Raw genomic sequence first — 18,328 nt, forward strand, 5'->3', positions numbered from 1 at the left:
CCCTCACCGGTTTCTTCTCCATTCACGCCTTTCTAGCAAATCGAACGTTCAGTGTGCGCGTCCATGGAAAAAGCCCTTTGGTCACTTCCCCTCCAACAGAGGAGCGCCCCCACATTATTTAATGTGGCCTTTATTCCACTTGTTCGAGCCCCAGAGGCCATCCCTTCTATCCGCGTGCTTGCGTACACCGATGATATACCGTTATGGTGCTATCATGTCTGTTCATCCTCTCCAGCATGCGCTGGATGTCTTGACATTTCAATGCCTCCCTCCTTTGGGTCTAACTCTCTCGCATACTAAATCCATTGGAAATAAAGCTGGCTTACACAAAGCTCCCACAATAAATTTTACGATAGAGAATCCCCCATTCCTCAAGCCCAAACTGTTCACATTCTTCTCTTTCATTCCTCTGGCCCCTGACAACCATCCATGCTCACGTTACCCTAGGTCGCATAGCTGTGTGCTCACACAGCTTATTCGCTCTGTCCTCCAGCCATCTACCAGGCACAAGATCTCACCCGCAGACGTCAATCGTGAGGCAGGCCATTACATGCCTCCACACCCGTGCTTCAGAAGGACGCCCAACTAAATATGCTCATTGATCAGCGAATGGCAAAAAGAGCTCTTTACAACTTTTGGAATAACAGCGCAAAGGATGAGGACAAAGATCAGAAGGACACAAACACAGCGCTGTATCTGTGTCCTTCAGATCTTCGTCCTCGTCCTTCGCGCTGTTATTCCAAGTGTATTACCAACTAGCCTGCACTTCAACGCTTGTTATCTTTACAACTTGATCGTTTAATGGTCCTATTGCCAGCTCACGCCCCACCGCTTCCCCGTTGGTATCATCTGCCTGAAGGGTGCATACTGTATACATCACATACTGCAGAGCGAAGAGTTCCTTCAGTGTATAGTCCCTCTCATCTGAACTCCTCGTGATGTGCACCCCTCTTTGGCATTGGAACTTCAAGACATTCACAATGCCATTTATTTCTTACATTCAGTGCAGTTCATCTTTACACCGACTCTCTCACTGCCCTTAAACAGCTTAAGGCAAGCATATCCCAGATAACTAGATTCATTCATCTGCTCTGTGCCCATGTCCTGTGCACATACACTGGATCCAAATAACACTCAAGCAGATCACGATACAAGTTCTGCGCCAGCGAACACACGCTCTCATTCCTCTGTGTTCGCACCCCCTCTCCCGTAGTCTTACTCGCCAGGAGGAGGTACCTTTGACCCCATCTGAACGTCATCGGTGGCGTGAAAAGTGACTGACAGGTGCCAAGATTTGTGATGTGCGTCACTCGTTATGGTTAGCAAACGGCTGCTCATGAAGGTGATTATGAGAAGTGGACAACCTCTGCAACTACCTTCTTTTAACTTCCTATCTCTTGCATTCCATTCCCTGTTTCTCAACTTATGCCCAATGACAAACTTCGCAAAAATAATAAAAATCGTGCAAGGTGGCATCGACCTGCTTCCAGTCGTGTGCGTCAAAGACCTGTGCAAAATGCTGAGTGCGGCTTCTGCTATTCCTACATTGTACGAGGTAGGATCGGCCCGCTATTAGTCGCGTGTGCGTCGTGTGCACAGCGGTCATGCCACGGTCGCAAGGGATGCGGCGTCAGCAAGAAATCGAAACCATTGAAACCGTCAATTAACGCCACCATTAGATGGTGTTGCGCTCATCAACGCGACATACCACACCGTCGGCTTCTGGACTGGCGCCTGCTCGTCGAGAGCGCAGCTGCTGGGCATGCACTTGAGGGCCGGAGCGCGGTGCGTGACTTTTCGTTCATTTCCCGTGACCCTGGATCGCGGATCGCCTGGCTGGCGCGGATTTCAAGTCGCCGACGCAACCCCGCCCGCAAGACGACTCCGGATGTCCCGCGTCGGCAAGGCCAGCAGCACTATTCGAACCGCAGATCATCCACGGTGTGTGGAGGTGTGTGTTTGTGTGTGTGCGCGCGCTGGGCTCTTGTGTAAAGGAGCCGCGGAGGGCAGGAAGCTCATTCCCACGGGACTCGGGCTGTCCGGCAAGGACGTACGTGACCACGGCGGCGGATTTGAACTCTGGAATGTGCACGCGTGATGTTGTGCGTACAGGATGACGGGAGTGAGGAGGAACTGTGCTGGAGCCTATTGGCCCCGCCCAGAGAGTTTACTGCGTCCCTATTGGCGCAATGATAGGGGCTTTGTTTAGGGAGTCTATTTAACAAGCTGTCGGGGGTAATTTCAAAGGGGGAGACACCAGTTGCAATAAAGATGTTGTAAACCTGGTTCGACTACGGGTAGTACTCCAAGGTGCCCAGCAGGTACAACTCAACAGACCGCCGGTCAGCGCAATCGAGCACGGCGGGTGAGAGGAGAACCCTTTCGAATGCCAGCAGCTGAAGAGACCGTCGCCCTCTGGACGAGCACGGCGGGTGACAGCGTGGAGAGCGGCTTCGAAACATAACTGGCGCAGTCGACAGGATCTGCTGTGGCTGAACTGGAGTCTACGGGAACGACGACGGCGACACTACGAGCCTCGTCAACGACGACGCCTGACCGTGACAACCGCTTGGAAAGCCAATTCGTGAAGACGCTCCCAGCTTCTTGAATCCGGCGCAAGGGGACCCACCCCAAGGGACACCAGTGGCAGTCAGGCGAGTACCCCTTTGACATCTGCGGGCGCATGCTATGTCAAAGCCCTGGGTTTTGAGGAGCGATTGCGCTAAGGAAGGAGGAAAGATGGCAGAGGGGGATCAGAGTGAAGAGTTGGCAGCCGCCGGCAAGGCAGGCGAAGATGAGGTAGACTCCGCAGTGGAGGCTACGTCAGAGCAGTTGGCACTACTGCAATTGCAACTAAAAATTGTAGAGGCCCAGAAAGAGAATCAAAAATTGATTCTAGAAACAGAGCGATTGCGCTATGGACAGAGCGTGGAGCTTAGCGATAGCGGCAGCGCCGTCGCGGCGAATGCTGGAACAGATGAAGATAGAAGGCTAAAATACGCGAGCCTATTGAAAGGCGTCCTGGCACCAATGCCGAATCAAGAGCAATTAGTGCCTGGATGGTTTGAGGAGGTGGAGGCGACCTTATGCTCGTACGACGTCCCGACCGAGTGGTGGGCCGGACTGGTTTTACCGAGGTTGAGCGAAAGGGCGCGAGGGCTCCTCGTACGGTTATCAGCAGACGAGAGGAAAAACTTCGCGTCTTTGAAAGACAAAATTCTTCGCGGACTGCGACTGTCAGCCGCAGAATACAAGAGATTATTCTCGTCAAGCAGCAAAGAGGCAGGAGAAACCTGGGAACAGTTCTCCGTACGACTAGAGAATTATCTCGACTACTACCTAGACAGCTGTAAAGTGCGCACCATTGAGGAGTTCAAACAGCTGGCGGTGACAAACCGAATGAAGGAATGCTTAAGCGCCGATGCAAGAGCACACGTTGCCTTGAGTGAGAAAGAAGGTTTTCTCAAACCTAGTGACCTCGTAGAGCTCGCAGAGAACTTCGAAGAGAGTCGGAGGTGTAGGTCAGCAGTAGGACTAGCTGCGTCCGCAACGGCAAACCACCATGCCGAGAAGCGAACCGCTACGTCATCTCAATTGGGAGGCAGCACGGCTGAGAGGCGTCCCGGGCGACAGTGCTATAAATGTCACGAGAGAGGCCACTTTGCAAGAGAATGCCCGAGAAAAGAAACTGTCTCAACAAAAAATGGAAGTAGCAGTCGCAGAGGCGAAAGACAGGTTGTTGCTCGAGTGGAAATTCCAGTTAGCGAGGAGATGGCGACAGGGAGTGACAGGCGACAGAACGAGGCAGGCGACAAACGTATTGTCACAATAGAGAGCACGGGTCAGCAGCTCAGAGCTTTGGTTGATTAGGGTGCCGATGTAACTGTCCTTCTTAAGTCACTTTGCCGCGAGTATGAAGGCGCGGGGTCAACACTGAAGCTGAGAGGAGCATTTGGGAGTGAGGTAGTCGCCGAGCTGGCTTACGTGCCATTAAAGGCAACGGAGGGTGCTCCCCTAGTGTCATTCAACCCGTCCGAACGAGGAGTGCTGTGTGCGCTTACCGATGAGCTAGTCGCAGGCGTAGATGCACTGATTACGCCAGATGACTACAATGAGCTTCTCGAGGAGAGAGCACTAACACCAGCAGATGAGTTAGTAGCTCTGGAATCAGATACAGATGAACCAGACGGGCCAGATACGGGACACGCTGATGCTGTGGCGTGCGTCGTCGAGGCGGAGCCTGCTGCCAGCCAAACCGAAACGAACCAGACCGCAAGGCAGCTGTTCCGGAACGCTCAGCTTGCCGATGAATCGCTAAAAGAAGCATGGGCTCAGGCTAAAGAAGGCTCGCACGGCATGCTTATACGGGACAAGCTGCTGTTCCATCGAGAGCCAGTTGCTGGACACGAGTGTTGTCAATTGGTACTACCTTCGGAACGGCGCGCGGAGGTTTTAAGGTTGGCGCATGATTCAGCGTGGGCAGGGCACCTGGGCGAACGTAAAACGCTTCAGAGAATAAAGGGGTCGTTTTACTGGCCAGGCTTGGCCAGAGATGTCAAGCAACATTGTCGTACGTGCCATGCATGCCAGGTAAAGGCCCCTGCGCGCACTCTCGATCGTGTGCCGATCACACCCCTCTCTAGACCAGACAGCCCGTTTCAAGTCATCAACGTTGATTGCATAGGGCCAATTGAACCACCGTCTGCGCGAGGGCACCGTTACGCGTTGTGCGTTGTTGATGTTAACACTCGGTGGCCAGAGGTCGTATGCTTGCGCGCGCTGACAGCGAAGGCTACGTGCGAGGCGTTGCTACAGATCTTTGCACGCATGGGTATACCGGAAACGGTGTGCTGTGATCAAGGCACAGATTTCACGGCTCAGTTAACTAGAGAGATGCTGTCCAGGCTTGGAACATGCCCAAGGTTCTCCACGCCCGACCACCCGCAGAGCAATGGACTGGTTGAACGCTGGAACGGTACCTTCAAATCCATGTTATTCCGTATTGTGGAGGAGCACGGCAGGGACTGGGACAAATGTGTTCCATTTCTGTTGTGGGCATACAGAGAGGTACCTAACGAAACGACGGGCCGCTCTCCGTTTGAGCTGATGTACGGGAGGGTGCCAGTGGGGCCTCTTTCCATCTTGCAGAAGTCGTGGAGTGGGGACTGGTCCGTCCCGGACTCTCTAACAAACCCAGCTGAGGAATATCTTTCGGAGCTGCGCAAACGGTTAGCTGAGGCACATGCAACAGCTGAAGGTAATTGCACAGATGCTCAGAGAAAGTATGCGCTACAATCTCCGCGCGACGGATAAACAGTTCGCGGAAGGGGACGAAGTGTTGTGGTTGGAGAAGGAAGGCCAAGGCAAATTGATGGGAAAGTGGATAGGACCGGTCAAAGTTGTACAAAGGTTGCGGCCCTACAGTTACCTAATCGAGTTGGAAGGCGGCACACGTCGGGCTGTGCACGCCAACAAACTCCGAGCTTACCACGCACGCGTTAATGTTGTAGGCACAGTTTTCGAAGGGGACAGTGACTTCGGCGACGTGCCCACATTCCCAACACCGTCTGACGAAGGAAGTAGCGTGTCGGGCGAAGCTTTGAGCCACCTTACCCAATCGCAACGGGAGGAGCTGACCGCGGTGCTCGCTAAACACGGACAAGTGTTTGGTAGTAAACCGGGCAAGTGCACCGCTGGCATGCACAGAATAAGGCTGAAGGCAGGATCTGAAGTGGTAGCCGGACATGCGTACAAGGTACCAATGGTGTTTCGGAAGGAAGTGGAAAGGCAGATTAACGAACTGTGTGAGTGGGGTCTGATTTTTCCGGTAGAGAGCGCCCATGCCCATCCCATAGTTTGTGTATCTAAGAAGGACGGCGGCATAAGGCTCTGCTGCGACTATCGCAGGCTCAACAGAGTTACGGAACCGGACGCATTCCCCATGAGCATACCTTCGGAGCTTTTGTTTCTGGTGGCAAAGGCGCGTTACATCACCCTCATTGACATGCTGAGGGGATATTGGCAAATACCATTAGATGAGCAGTCTCAATCACTGACGGCGTTCGTAACGCCGGTCGGGCAATACGCTTGGAAAGTGATGCCTTTCGGGCTTCGGAACGCTAGCTCCACGTTCCAGCGAATCATTAACGAGGTATTAGCACCACACAGAGAGTATTCCTGCGCTTACATTGATGATCTCGCCATATTTTCCGAGTCGTGGGAGGATCATCTGAGGCACATCGACAATGTTCTAAGTTCCGTAGCAGCTGCGGGATTCACTGTGAATGCAGCTAAATGCCGATTCACAAGAGGGGAGTTTCTTGGTCACATAGTAGGATCGGGTAAGCAAAGCATGAATCCTGCAAAGGTCAGCGCTATCCAGGGGATTCCCCCGCCACAGACGAAGCGGCAGCTGAGGAGTTTTCTCGGGTTGGCAAACTACTATAGACAGTATGTCCCTGACTACTCGCGTATTGTTCTCCCGTTGACTAACCTGACGAAAAGGAGGACCCCTCATCGGCTACCTTGGGACAGCGAGGCACAGAATGCGTTCGAGAGCATTAAAGAGTGTTTAGGGCGCGCGACATCGCTGTATGCACCAGATCCTAGTAAGGAGTTTATACTATGCACCGATGCCTCCGACTACGCCGTAGGAGCATGTCTCGCACAGTGCGACGAGGAGGGGAACGAACGCCCGATCGCATTTCTAAGCAAGAAGCTCAGTCCGACCCAGACTCGGTGGGCCACAATCGAGAAGGAAGCCTACGCGATCATATGGGCACTGAGTAAGCTCGAGGCTTGGCTATTTGGTGCACAGGTGCGTGTGGTAACGGACCACAACCCCCTTAAGTACCTTACGCTTACCAGCCCGCATAGTGCCAAGTTAACTCGCTGGGCTCTCGCTCTCCAAAGGTTCAATCTTACGATCGAACATAAAAGGGGCACTCAAAATGCCAACGCCGATGCTATGTCAAGGCTGGTGGCGGCCAACTAAATGGAGCTAAGCGCATCGAGGGAAAGGTAAATGGCCTAAGAATGGCTTGGGCTTTGTCATTGCGTGCGGGCGCGGATGGCGGGGGGTATTGAACCTGACGCCAGCCGCGTCGCGTTGTTCGCTTGTGTGTTGTGTGTGGCTGCAGTATAAAGACTTATGCAGCACACTTGGTGGGGAGGTGTTGCGCTCATCAACGCGACATACCACACCGTCGGCTTCTGGACTGGCGCCTGCTCGTCGAGAGCGCAGCTGCTGGGCATGCACTTGAGGGCCGGAGCGCGGTGCGTGACTTTTCGTTCATTTCCCGTGACCCTGGATCGCGGATCGCCTGGCTGGCGCGGATTTCAAGTCGCCGACGCAACCCCGCCCGCAAGACGACTCCGGATGTCCCGCGTCGGCAAGGCCAGCAGCACTATTCGAACCGCAGATCATCCACGGTGTGTGGAGGTGTGTGTTTGTGTATGTGCGCGTGCTGGGCTCTTGTGTAAAGGAGCCGCGGAGGGCAGGAAGCTCATTCCCACGGGACTCGGGCTGTCCGGCAAGGACGTACGTGACCACGGCGGCGGATTTGAACTCTGGAATGTACACGCGTGATGTTGTGCGTACAGGATGACGGGAGTGAGGAGGAACTGTGCTGGAGCCTATTGGCCCCGCCCAGAGAGTTTACTGCGTCCCTATTGGCGCAATGATAGGGGCTTTGTTTAGGGAGTCTATTTAACAAGCTGTCGGGGGTAATTTCAAAGGGGGAGACACCAGTTGCAATAAAGATGTTGTAAACCTGGTTCGACTACGGGTAGTACTCCAAGGTGCCCAGCAGGTACAACTCAACAGACCGCCGGTCAGCGCAATCGAGCACGGCGGGTGAGAGGAGAACCCTTTCGAATGCCAGCAGCTGAAGAGACCGTCGCCCTCTGGACGAGCACGGCGGGTGACAGCGTGGAGAGCGGCTTCGAAACATAACTGATGGCGTCTCCTCTCGCTGGAAGCCCGATACTGATAGCGCTGAATAATTGCCAGACCGGAATTGCGAATTTAGATAAAAATTTGTTTGGATCCGCATATAATATGAGGCAGAAACCTGGCATGATAAAATCAAGAAAAGAAGCCTCGTATTATATGTGGGTTTTTACTATACTGCCTAGAGCATGACGCTGCGCTGACTGACCGTCACTGAATCGGTTCTCCCTAGTTCCATCTGCACGAGGATTGCAAGCATGACGCATGCCGTGTGCGATATATCCAAAGATCAATGAAATTAGAGTTGGATACATGATGCAACTTCTTTACACTTTCATATCGGAAGAGGATAAAGGACACTTTACCCAGCTCGCTGACAGCCATGCTGAAGGTGCCGCCTGCATGGATGGAGCACAGTCCGCGGTTGGGTCCATCAAACGCCTTGATGAGCCGGGGCACCATCTCGTCCTTGGGCTCGTTGTGGCCCAGCCGCCCATAGCCGCCAAATCCCCACGAGAAGCACCGCTTGCGCTCATCCAGCGCTATCTGCAATGCGTCGCCAAGGGTAAGCCACGCCGCCACCACACTGCCATGCTACTGACCGTGTGGTTGAGGCCAGAGGCCACGTCGACAATGTGGACGTCGTCCACGGATACCACATGCCCTTCGCGGCTCCGGTCGATGAACACCTGCACTCGGCGGGGCACCAGTTCACATTTGAACTGTAGCTTGTTGCTGGTGACAAAGTAGCGGCCGTCCGTGTTGTGGCCCAGCTGGCCGTACTCAGGGCAGCCGAATGTATATGCATGGCCCCGGCAGTCCACCAGCACCGAGAACTCTCCACCGCACGAGACGCGCACCGCAGGGCGCAGCTTGAAGGCCACCCGCGTGGGCACGTGCACAGAGGCATTCTGTGAGCCAACGCCGCACTGGCCCATCTTGTTGTCCCCACAACCAAAGACGACGCCATGGTCAGTGAGGAAGAGCGTGTGTCCGCGGCCACACGCTGCTCCGACCACCAGCGAGTCCCGGAGCGTATCCACCAGGGTGGGCACATCGCGCCGCTTCAAGTCCGCCTGACCCAGCTGGCCCTTGTCATTGCGCCCTGCAGCAGCAGCAGCATGACCACAACTGCCCTTCTTCAGAAGAGTTATGCACTAGAATCAAATCAGTGGCAATGCTATTGCAGTCCTCTCTTTCACATTTACTCTCGAGAGTTTCGAAATAAAAGTCACTGCTGGCAGGGCTACCATTATGAACACATCCAGGTCAAGAACAGAATACTGGCAAGGCCAGCCACACAAATGCGTGTTCAATTATTAAAGGAGTATAGACACGTACATTTTCTGTTCCGGTATTTTTGCTTTAATCGATCCACAGTGATCCAAAACAGAGGGACTGCGACCCAGAAAGCCCCAGCACAGATCAATTAATTTGTTATCAGTGCATTTATCACGGCCAGTTTCGGTTTCGATCTCTCCGGACACGAGCGCGCGATGACGTCAAAGATACGAGAACGCCACACGAGCGCCCCCTACTGGCAAGGTAAGTGATCGCGTAAGCACAAAATCTGATGACGCATTCGGGTCGCGTTTTTCGTCTGCTTGCTGTCGCACGTGCAAGAAAATATCGTCGTCGAGCAGCGCTTCAGCATAGCATAATTAGTACTGCGACGTTGTTTCGTCCAATAGCGTGGATGTTACTAACATTGCCGGGCACTTTAAGCCCGACCCGCTCGCCTGCGACTCAAGCGACAAAGCAGGAATCAGCAGCAGCCACGAAATCTTGGTGGGTTGACGGCAGGAAATGTCAACTGGTAGGAATGTTGAACAAAGGAACCGTGGAGATGCTGCTTTATCAGTCCGGTTGGCCAACGCTGTGAGCCAAGCTGTTCTAAAAAAATGTTTTAGTAATGACGAGATCAGCCATCGTAACCCGTAAGCTCTCCCGATGGCTCCCGTACTCACGCCTGTTCATGTGCTGATTGGTCCCGACGCGGCAGGCCTGCGTGCAGCCGTCCAAGCATGTGGCGCCATCTGGTGCAGTCACGCAAACTGGGTGCGTAAAGCCGTGGCCGCCGCGCTCGACTCTGAGGTCATAACTGCCTCATAGCATCCGCTATCGGTAATCTCGCTATCGCAGATCGCTGTTCGTTCGCTTACATAGCTATTTGTACAAAGGACTATCAGTCACGATTAAATTGCGAGGATTATTCAGCCAATACGGAGGTACTGGTAGAAATAATTACAGTGATACAAGCGAACTTTTTTTTTCCTACAGCTGCTGCCCGGTGCGACGCACCTGATGCCTGCTAGCTCCGCTGCTGAAGGCGTCGCGCAAAGCAAGAAATTATTTTACGAGATGGGCTTGCCAGTAAAGCGGCGCTAAACTCAGACGTTTATTACAGCGTTAGCTCATTCCAAAAGCACCTTTCGCTGGCGCTTCAATGTGAAACCAGCTAGGGCTAGCGACGTCTAGGGTAGGCGGGGAGCGGCGCAGTATGTTCCCGGCGCGCCATCGAGAGACACCGTTGCCGTAAGCCCTTTGTGCAGGCATGCTGTTGGGGCCTGAGTTTAGCAGGCAGTCTCCATACGTACACCGGTGAGATAATTGTAGCATGCACCAACGAAGAAGCCATCGAGTAAAGCGAGCAGAAGCGGAGTTCTTTCTCAGGGCACGGCCGGAAGCGGCGGCGACGCTGTTTGAGTCCAGCCATGTGTCGTCACTGCTCTTTGCTTTGCCGACTCCACGTCGCAGTTGTTTGATGACGTCATGTTGTTTACCGATGTACACGTTTTCGTCACAGAGATGTCGATGCCAATGGGTTTTGAAAAACGCGGTACTTGCCCGGCTTGTTTTTAAAATCAAATTAAAATATCTTTGCGGAAACGTGCGAGGTTGGGATTGCTTGGGGAGCATCTCTGTATAACCAGGAAAGCAATCGTATTCCTTCCGACGCTTCAAAAAATGGTGTCTATACTCCTTTAAGCTACACACAGCATGCTGTGCCACAGTCCCTGCCCTGCTCAATCAGAGAAGTCATTGTTGGCCCAGCCAGCACAGCACTGAACACCATGCTGAACACTAAGATGGGATGTGAGCATGTTCACAACACAGCCCATTCATCCACCATAAAAATGGAAAAGTAGTATTTAACAAGGAGCAACATGAGTCACAAAACAAAAAGCAAAGCAACTTCTTATCACAGTTGGCTAACATAAGCAAAAACTGTCAACCATACCATACACGGCACAAAGAAGAATGGGAAGTGCCTTCATCAAGGACAAACTACGGAATGCAAATGCTGTCAAACATTATTCCCAGATTGTTAAACAGCCTTGCTTCAAATGTAACAATGCATGATTATATCAGAAATATTAACGTGTTGTATAGTTGATTTGAATTGTCATGTTTTCATCCTGCTATATGTAGATTTTTATTCTATATGCTCTGTATATAAATGCTCTGTATTTTTTTTTTTTCTTTGCAACACTTCAGTACAGGATGTAGCTGCTTCTTCGCAGTGTAAAATTTGCATGTAATTGCTGTTAATCTGTATTATTCCTATTTGTAGCTGTGTTTTTTACATCTGTGTTTTTATTTTTTATTTTGTTTCACGGAACGCTTTTACTGTCTGCCCTTTCCCTTATGTATTAGGGGGCGCGAGCTTGTCAAGCTGTCGACAAGGCAGCTTTTTTCTCTCGCCCCCTCATGTGCTTTCAGTACGTGAAATAAACAAAATGAAATGAAAATGAAAACACCATGCAAACAACCAGAGATCAAACATTTCACTTGTGGATTTCATGCATGAATTCTAAATTCATCCTTTACGAGCATATTTTAGAGCTCTCCATTTAAAAATCATACTGTTCCCAAATGTTGCAGAGAACCAATTGAACTTGTGCCAGCACCACAGAAAGCTCTGAGAGTAGCCAGGTACAACTACTTTCCAAAAAGGTGACTCAGTTTGAAAGCAATCCTTTTACATGTAGAACAATCAGGCTGCCTTCAAGATCCCAGACTTTTCAAATTGCCCCGACCCCCATCCCAACTACTTAATAAATCATAATAATAATTGGTTCACAGCAAGGAAACGGCACAGTATCATATAATATGGTGAGGCTTCCCAAAAAAAACAAAATATTGTGCCTCTGCCCGTGCCACTAGGTATAACGGGTTTGACGGCACAGTATCAGTCACACTTGTTTCTGTGGGCACCTAAACTGCACCACAAGGAACGGGGGAAGAAGGTGGGAGTGAGAAAGAGGAGCCGTAGTCCAGAAAACTACTACTTTCAAGACTGTTTCAGTTCAAATTCCCGAACGAGTGAAGAGGGTCAAAAATGTAGCGGCTGATGACAATGAGCATAGACGAACAATTCACAACAAAACGTTATTTAGTAATCATATTCTGCAATTTAAGATAGTGGCAAGGCTGTCATTAGTGTTAATGGCAGCTAAGAATGTCAAAAGTTTACTGAAAATTGCGCACTGATGCCAGCCTCGGAGCACGCGAGCCGCCCACCATGCAAAAAGCCGAGCCAATCCGATCTAATAAGGCCACGTGCGCTTGCTTGGCAGCACAGCTCGCCGATATGTCACCGATCATTTTTACGCTGGCCGCTGCCAATGCGGTTATTGTCGCGTACTGCTTTCATGTAGCACTTGTGCATATTTTATTGAGTATCCACCTCATGTGCATATCGGTTCAGCTCAGGCATGCGTTGGCGCAAAGTAATATATCGCACCACGGCAGCCGCGCGCTGCCGAGACAGCACACAAAAAAAAATCTGCATGAATAACATACTTGTTGTGTGCCAGCTTAAAATGAAAATGCCCTGCAGAATATATCGGTCCCTTCTCCAACTTTCTGATGGTTTCTCTGACATTTCACTGACTTTTCCCGGTGCATAAGATCTCCCTGACAATTGGCAGTTTTTCCAGTTGCTAGACACCCTGCGTAGTAGAACGGCTGATTGGGCGAGTTGGTGAACCATGATGAACAGTAATACAAGAGCGCAAAGAAGCATGACAAAGAGGAGAAGAGAACAACAATGACGCAGAATCTATGTAGTGGAAAGCTACAGGGTAACTTTGACCACCTGGGAATCTTTTACGTGCACTTACACCGCACAGCACACTTGTCTGTTTTAACTCCATGGAAACGTAGCCGTTGGGATCGAACCCAGCAACTCGAGTTCAGTAGTCAAGCATCTTAACCACTGGGGAAAGAACACTTCCAAATGCCCTAACCACCGAAGGCAAAAAAATGTCTGATGGTACAGACAAACAAATCACAGCAAAGCCATTCAACCATTTTACAGTATTAGGGTGTGGGCTTGTTGGTAACAAAAATAGCGCAGGGACAGAACAGGGACAAGCAAGGACACCCAAGAGCGCTAACTTCCAACAGTTTATTATGAACTGCAGGGCAATAAATATACACGTCGTAGAGATATATTGCGCAGGGGGATAAACAGTAGTTTCTCAGATAATCTAGTTCTTTTCGAGGTAGTCCAACAGACAATTTCACGATGCACCTAAGCTATCTATGGCTTCAACGATTTCATGGGCAAGTTTGCTAGTGTGTTTGGTGACGCATCTACATCAAGAAAATCCCCTTTTTCTTTTACATTGTAACGATGCGAAGGCGTTCACCTTCCACTCTGACCTACATTGATTGGTTGCAAACATTCAACGAACTTGGTTGCATGCTTCGTGGTATACCCACCCTTTTTCGCAGGTCTTGTCAACCTGCAAAGTTTCTGTAGCTTTTCAGGAGCTGAAAAAACGACCTTGACACTGATTTCGAACAACCTTTTTCAGGCGACAGGACAAGCCGTGAATGTATGGAATAACTGCAACTTTTTGCTTATTTGCTGAGAGAGGGGGAGAGGGGAATAGATCTGCTTCAGAAGGATTTTGGCAATACTTGCAAAAGGACATGCATAGGAAACCCGGCATCAGTTAGCAAAGCTTGCCGACCCTAGCTGAGGGCAGAACTTTTTTATGGCATTAGAGGGGCATAACTTAGCAATTCCCTCTTGACAAGTTTGGAGTGCGCAGAATCATACAGGAGCAGTGGCTTTTTGGTACATGGCTCATATTTCCAGTAAATCTGATCATCCTGGAATAAAAGGTTGATATCAAGTTTGATGGCTTAGATGACTTGTGCACCGCGATACCATCCGTTGGAATATCTCGAAAAGAACTAGATTATCTGAGAAACTATTGAAATTGTGTCCTCCTGCGCAATATATCACCACGTATATATTTACCACCCTGCAGTTCACAATGAACTGTTCCCAGTTAGCGCTGCTGTCTCTGTTCTGTCCCTGCGCTATTTTTGTTTGACATGTGTTACCAACAAGCCCAAACTGCCACCTTAACACTTTCCTGTCCGTACCTATTCCCATCGATAGCCCGCAATCGATGGTTTCAATTCAAATTTTCCCGCTTTCAAAGCGCTCCTTGACAAGTGGCATCCTCCAATGGGAAATAGAGGAACCCTTGTTTCAGTTTTGCTTTTGATTTAATTTTTCCGCCGTGCCGAGCCCGTCCAGATGGTCTCCAGAGTCAGGTGATCGGAGCTCCTTGTTTACAACATTGCGTGGACGTCGCACGCTCCTGCTGTGTGGAAACGGCTGTTTTCGCAGAAGTTGACACATCGGAGAGCTCGTTTTTAGATGCGAACAGCAACAGTGATGACTCGGAAGACGAAATGAGCTCTTCAGGCTATAAGACTGACAGCGAAACTACCTAAAACCTACCCGAAACGTCGACAGCCAGGCCTCGATAAGTTCCGCATTCGCTCCCCAAAAATTTCTGCTTTTTCTGTGTGCTGATTGGAATAGATCACTGTTCTGAAGGTCACAACTGTTATCTGCAAAGTGATGTCTTTTGGGTAGTATTAGTAGCCGCCGGCAGTGCAGGCAGTCGTGTTTTCCACTAGAGGACAGCCACGGGTCAACCTCGACTGTTTTATTTCTTAACTCAGCGAATACTGTACACAGAAAGCTAGAATTTGCTGCAATGTTGCATTGGTCCCGGTTGCAAAAAAAAGTATATTTTGAAATTTTTGTTTTATTTGTATCAAGAAACTTTGATGCTTTTGTGTGTTTGCTTTTTTTTACAATTTTTTGCTGGTAGTTTTTTTTTTCATCACTTATTCAATAAATGTTGATTTTCACTAATACCATTGCGAAGAGAAATTCCTCCTCTTCAATTTGATACTAAACACTCCTGCATTGAGGAAGCTTTGTAAAAGAAAAAAAAATATTGACATCCCCCAAAAACTGCCCTTTTTCTCGCAGACAGGAAAGTGTTGATAGATTTCTAGTGTATTGGGCTCTTCGTGTTTCACGAGATCCTACGGCGACAGCGGCCTCCATTACTTTACAAATACGAGTGAGAGGGTTTTAATTAGCACAGCGGCAACTGCTCTACTGAGGCCGAATTTACAGACAGGTGCAACTTCATTTTCGCCAGAGATTCACTGCTTTCTGGATTTCCCTTTCACCAAGCTGTACTTGTCATAGGAGTTCGTACCAAAGACAAATTAGTGTGGTCACTTGCGTTTGTTGCAATTTTAACCCCAAGCATTCTACAAAGGCAAGAATAATGTCAATGATGGCGATACTCCAAGGTGGTTCTTGGAGCACTTCTGAGCATTGTTCAGTTCAATTTGTATTAGAGTCCAACAGTGACTTCATTTTTGAGCTGGCTATTGTTGATGTGAGGACTGCGAAGCAGGGCTTTGAGCAACACCGTGCTGTGTAACCTGCTGTGCCAAGTTTGACTACAGATCATGAAATCTGGCTCATGTTACGACAAAACAACATTGTAGTGCGGGCGTTCCCAAGCTGTCATGCTGGCAGGCAACCCCAAGCCACAAAGGCCGGGAGAGAGAGCCAAGCAACCACGCTACTCCAGAACCAAACAAAAAGCTGCGTTATTCAAATTACCCCTGTCTGGGCTTCAGCTTAGAGGGCGCCACTGGCAAGTTCATAGGTGGCGACCCCCCCTCACTCACAAGCTCAAGCGGTCCGGTGGTACTACACGGCGACCGCTATGGGTAAACACAACACCATAGCCAGGACGTGAAGAAGGTCCCACTGTTACAGGCAGCGGATCAGGTGCCTCTTGAGTTAGGCGGTGAGGCTGGAGAAGTGCGGAATCTGCTGCCCTCAGCACAAAGGGAACAAGGTGTCGACAATTCCGCTGCAGAATCGTTCCTCGCTCCGTTTCGATGACGAAGGAACTTGAACGCCTTGCTCAGAACTGTAGCATGCACCTGGTAGGGCCAAACCCAGACCTGTTCACCGGAATGAAGTGATGGCAGATCAGACACGATGACATCGGTTGAAGTCCTTTGCAATCCTTTTCTTGTAAGAGTCATCTTTTACGGCTACCTCCTCCCTTTCGGGCCAGTGTGGACAAAGCTTTTTATTAGGCTTTGGGACTCAAGTTCTCAGTTGCCTTTTCATTAGGAGCTGAGTAGGGCTGAAGCCACTCACACCTTGTTTATTTGCCTTATGGAAGATGTCTTTCACAGTCCGGACCATCTGTGGGTAACGGGGACTACTGGCGACCATCATCATCAGCCTGACTATACCCACTGCAGGGCGAACGCCTCTCCCATATTCCTCCAATTAACCCGGTTCTGTGCTAGCTGCATTCACTTGACCCCTGCGAACTTCTTAACCTTATCCGCCCACCTAACTTTCTGCCGCCCCCTGCTACGCTTTCCTTCCCTTGGAATCCAGTTTGTTACCCTAAGCGACCATCGGTTATCTTCTCTTCGCACTACCATAGCCTCCTTTATACACACTGTGCCTGGCAACTCCGCGTTCCGCGGCCGCCTCTCCTCCTCCGCTGACAAGTTACGCCGCTGGCTGCTGAGACATGGCGGCAGCGACGTAGTCACCCTCGCCAGGCGAGTGCCGGGTGCGCCGTGTTGCAAAGTGGTCCGGATAGCCACGCGCTGCCGCTTTCTCGCTGTTTCGTGGACTGTTTTGCAGTGTGCAAAGTGATGCTCCTACTTTTCTCTCAAAAGCGTAGCTTTTTAGGCTTGTTGGTGCATGAACATAGCGATATTGTAGCGAGAAGACCACGAGTGCTAACTTCCAACAAATTGTTTATACGCCAAAGACAAGATATTTATCATGACGATGCCTAAATGAGCGATTAATGGAACACGCACGTAACGTCAAGAACGGGAAGGGAAGTTCAGTTGTGGATCCCATTCTTTCTTGTAAATCAAGAACTTGCAAGCCATACTTTGAACAAACTGCTGTGCTACAAGAAGTTTTAATATGACCACGCGTGTAATAATCGAAGCGGAGAGGATAAATGCTTCCGGAGAGACATGTGTTAGCACTCCGTCGATTTGTTTGTGTGATAAGGAACAGTCTTTTCTCCGGCGATGATACAGCAGAATCTCGGTGATACGAACTCGGCTGATACGAAATTCGGTGTGATACGAATTCATAAAATTCCCCGGCCGAATTGCATTGCATTCAGTGGGCAAAAAATCGGATGTTCCGAACACTTTTTCTTTTCGCTACGGGTGATACGAACTTCGGTATCACGACCGGTCGAAGCCCACGCACACACTCAAAGCGAGAAAAGCATGCACAGCGGCGCAGCACTGCACGGATCACGCACACGCGCGCGAAAGAAGAAAAAGAAAGTACAGCGGGAAAAAACCGGCTTGGCAACCCGCGGCAGCAGCGAAGTTGGCTGGAGTTCTGGTGGGCACGAGGAGCAGTGTGGCCGGAGCAGCGCAAAGACGTGGAGTGAACTAACATCTATACTCTCCTTTTTCCTTTTCTTTCTTTTTTATTTATTTCTTTTTCTTTTTTTTTTTGCTGGTCAGATCCCACTGGGTGATCGCCCGTTCAAAAGGGTACGACCATATCGCCATGAAAAGGCGGCGATATCTTGCCCCCCCACCCCCCACCCCCCTCTTCCGCTCTCTCTCTTTGTCTCCCCTCCCCCCCTGCATTTTGTTTTTTTTTTTATCTCGTCGTTGCTTTCTGCTATTGGTGTTGTGCGCACGGCCTTGCGGCCCTCTCCACACTTCTCCGCCGCCCCGCAGCCGCAGGCCACGCTCTTCCGCTTTCCGGAGTCTCCGCTGCAGCGGCAACACGTTGCTTCGTTTTCTCGTTTGTTGAGGCTGACAACGCGTTGATAGCGCGTCGTTTTGGGATCATCTCGGCAACGCGAAAAGATACATCATACTGCAATGTCACGGAAGAGAAAGGCGCTGACCTTTAAAGACAAATTGGAAATTTTAAATAAGGTGGACAAAGAGCCCAAGAAAAGGCGCACTGACATGGCCAAAGAGCTAGGCCTGCTGCTGTCAACGTTGTCAACA

The 18,328-nt window shown here is 50.3% G+C and overlaps 1 protein-coding gene across 1 annotated transcript in view; it reads right to left on the bottom strand.

The window, feature by feature from the left end:
• The window catches only part of LOC146194108 (protein RCC2 homolog), a 64,877-nt gene that overhangs the window by 36,009 nt on the left and 10,540 nt on the right, over nucleotides 1–18,328 (bottom strand). Inside the window, exons 4-5 of the mRNA XM_084597250.1 lie at nucleotides 8,554–9,056; nucleotides 8,317–8,497 (exon numbers count right to left, since the gene is read on the bottom strand). Coding sequence (XP_084453376.1) covers nucleotides 8,317–8,497; nucleotides 8,554–9,056 — 684 coding nt within the window. The remainder of the gene's footprint in view (nucleotides 1–8,316; nucleotides 8,498–8,553; nucleotides 9,057–18,328) is intronic.

The sequence above is a fragment of the Amblyomma maculatum genome, chromosome 3 (genome assembly GCF_055883805.1).
Source record: "Amblyomma maculatum isolate TAMU_Amacu chromosome 3, ASM5588380v1, whole genome shotgun sequence".
NCBI classification, from domain to species: domain Eukaryota; kingdom Metazoa; phylum Arthropoda; class Arachnida; order Ixodida; family Ixodidae; genus Amblyomma; species Amblyomma maculatum.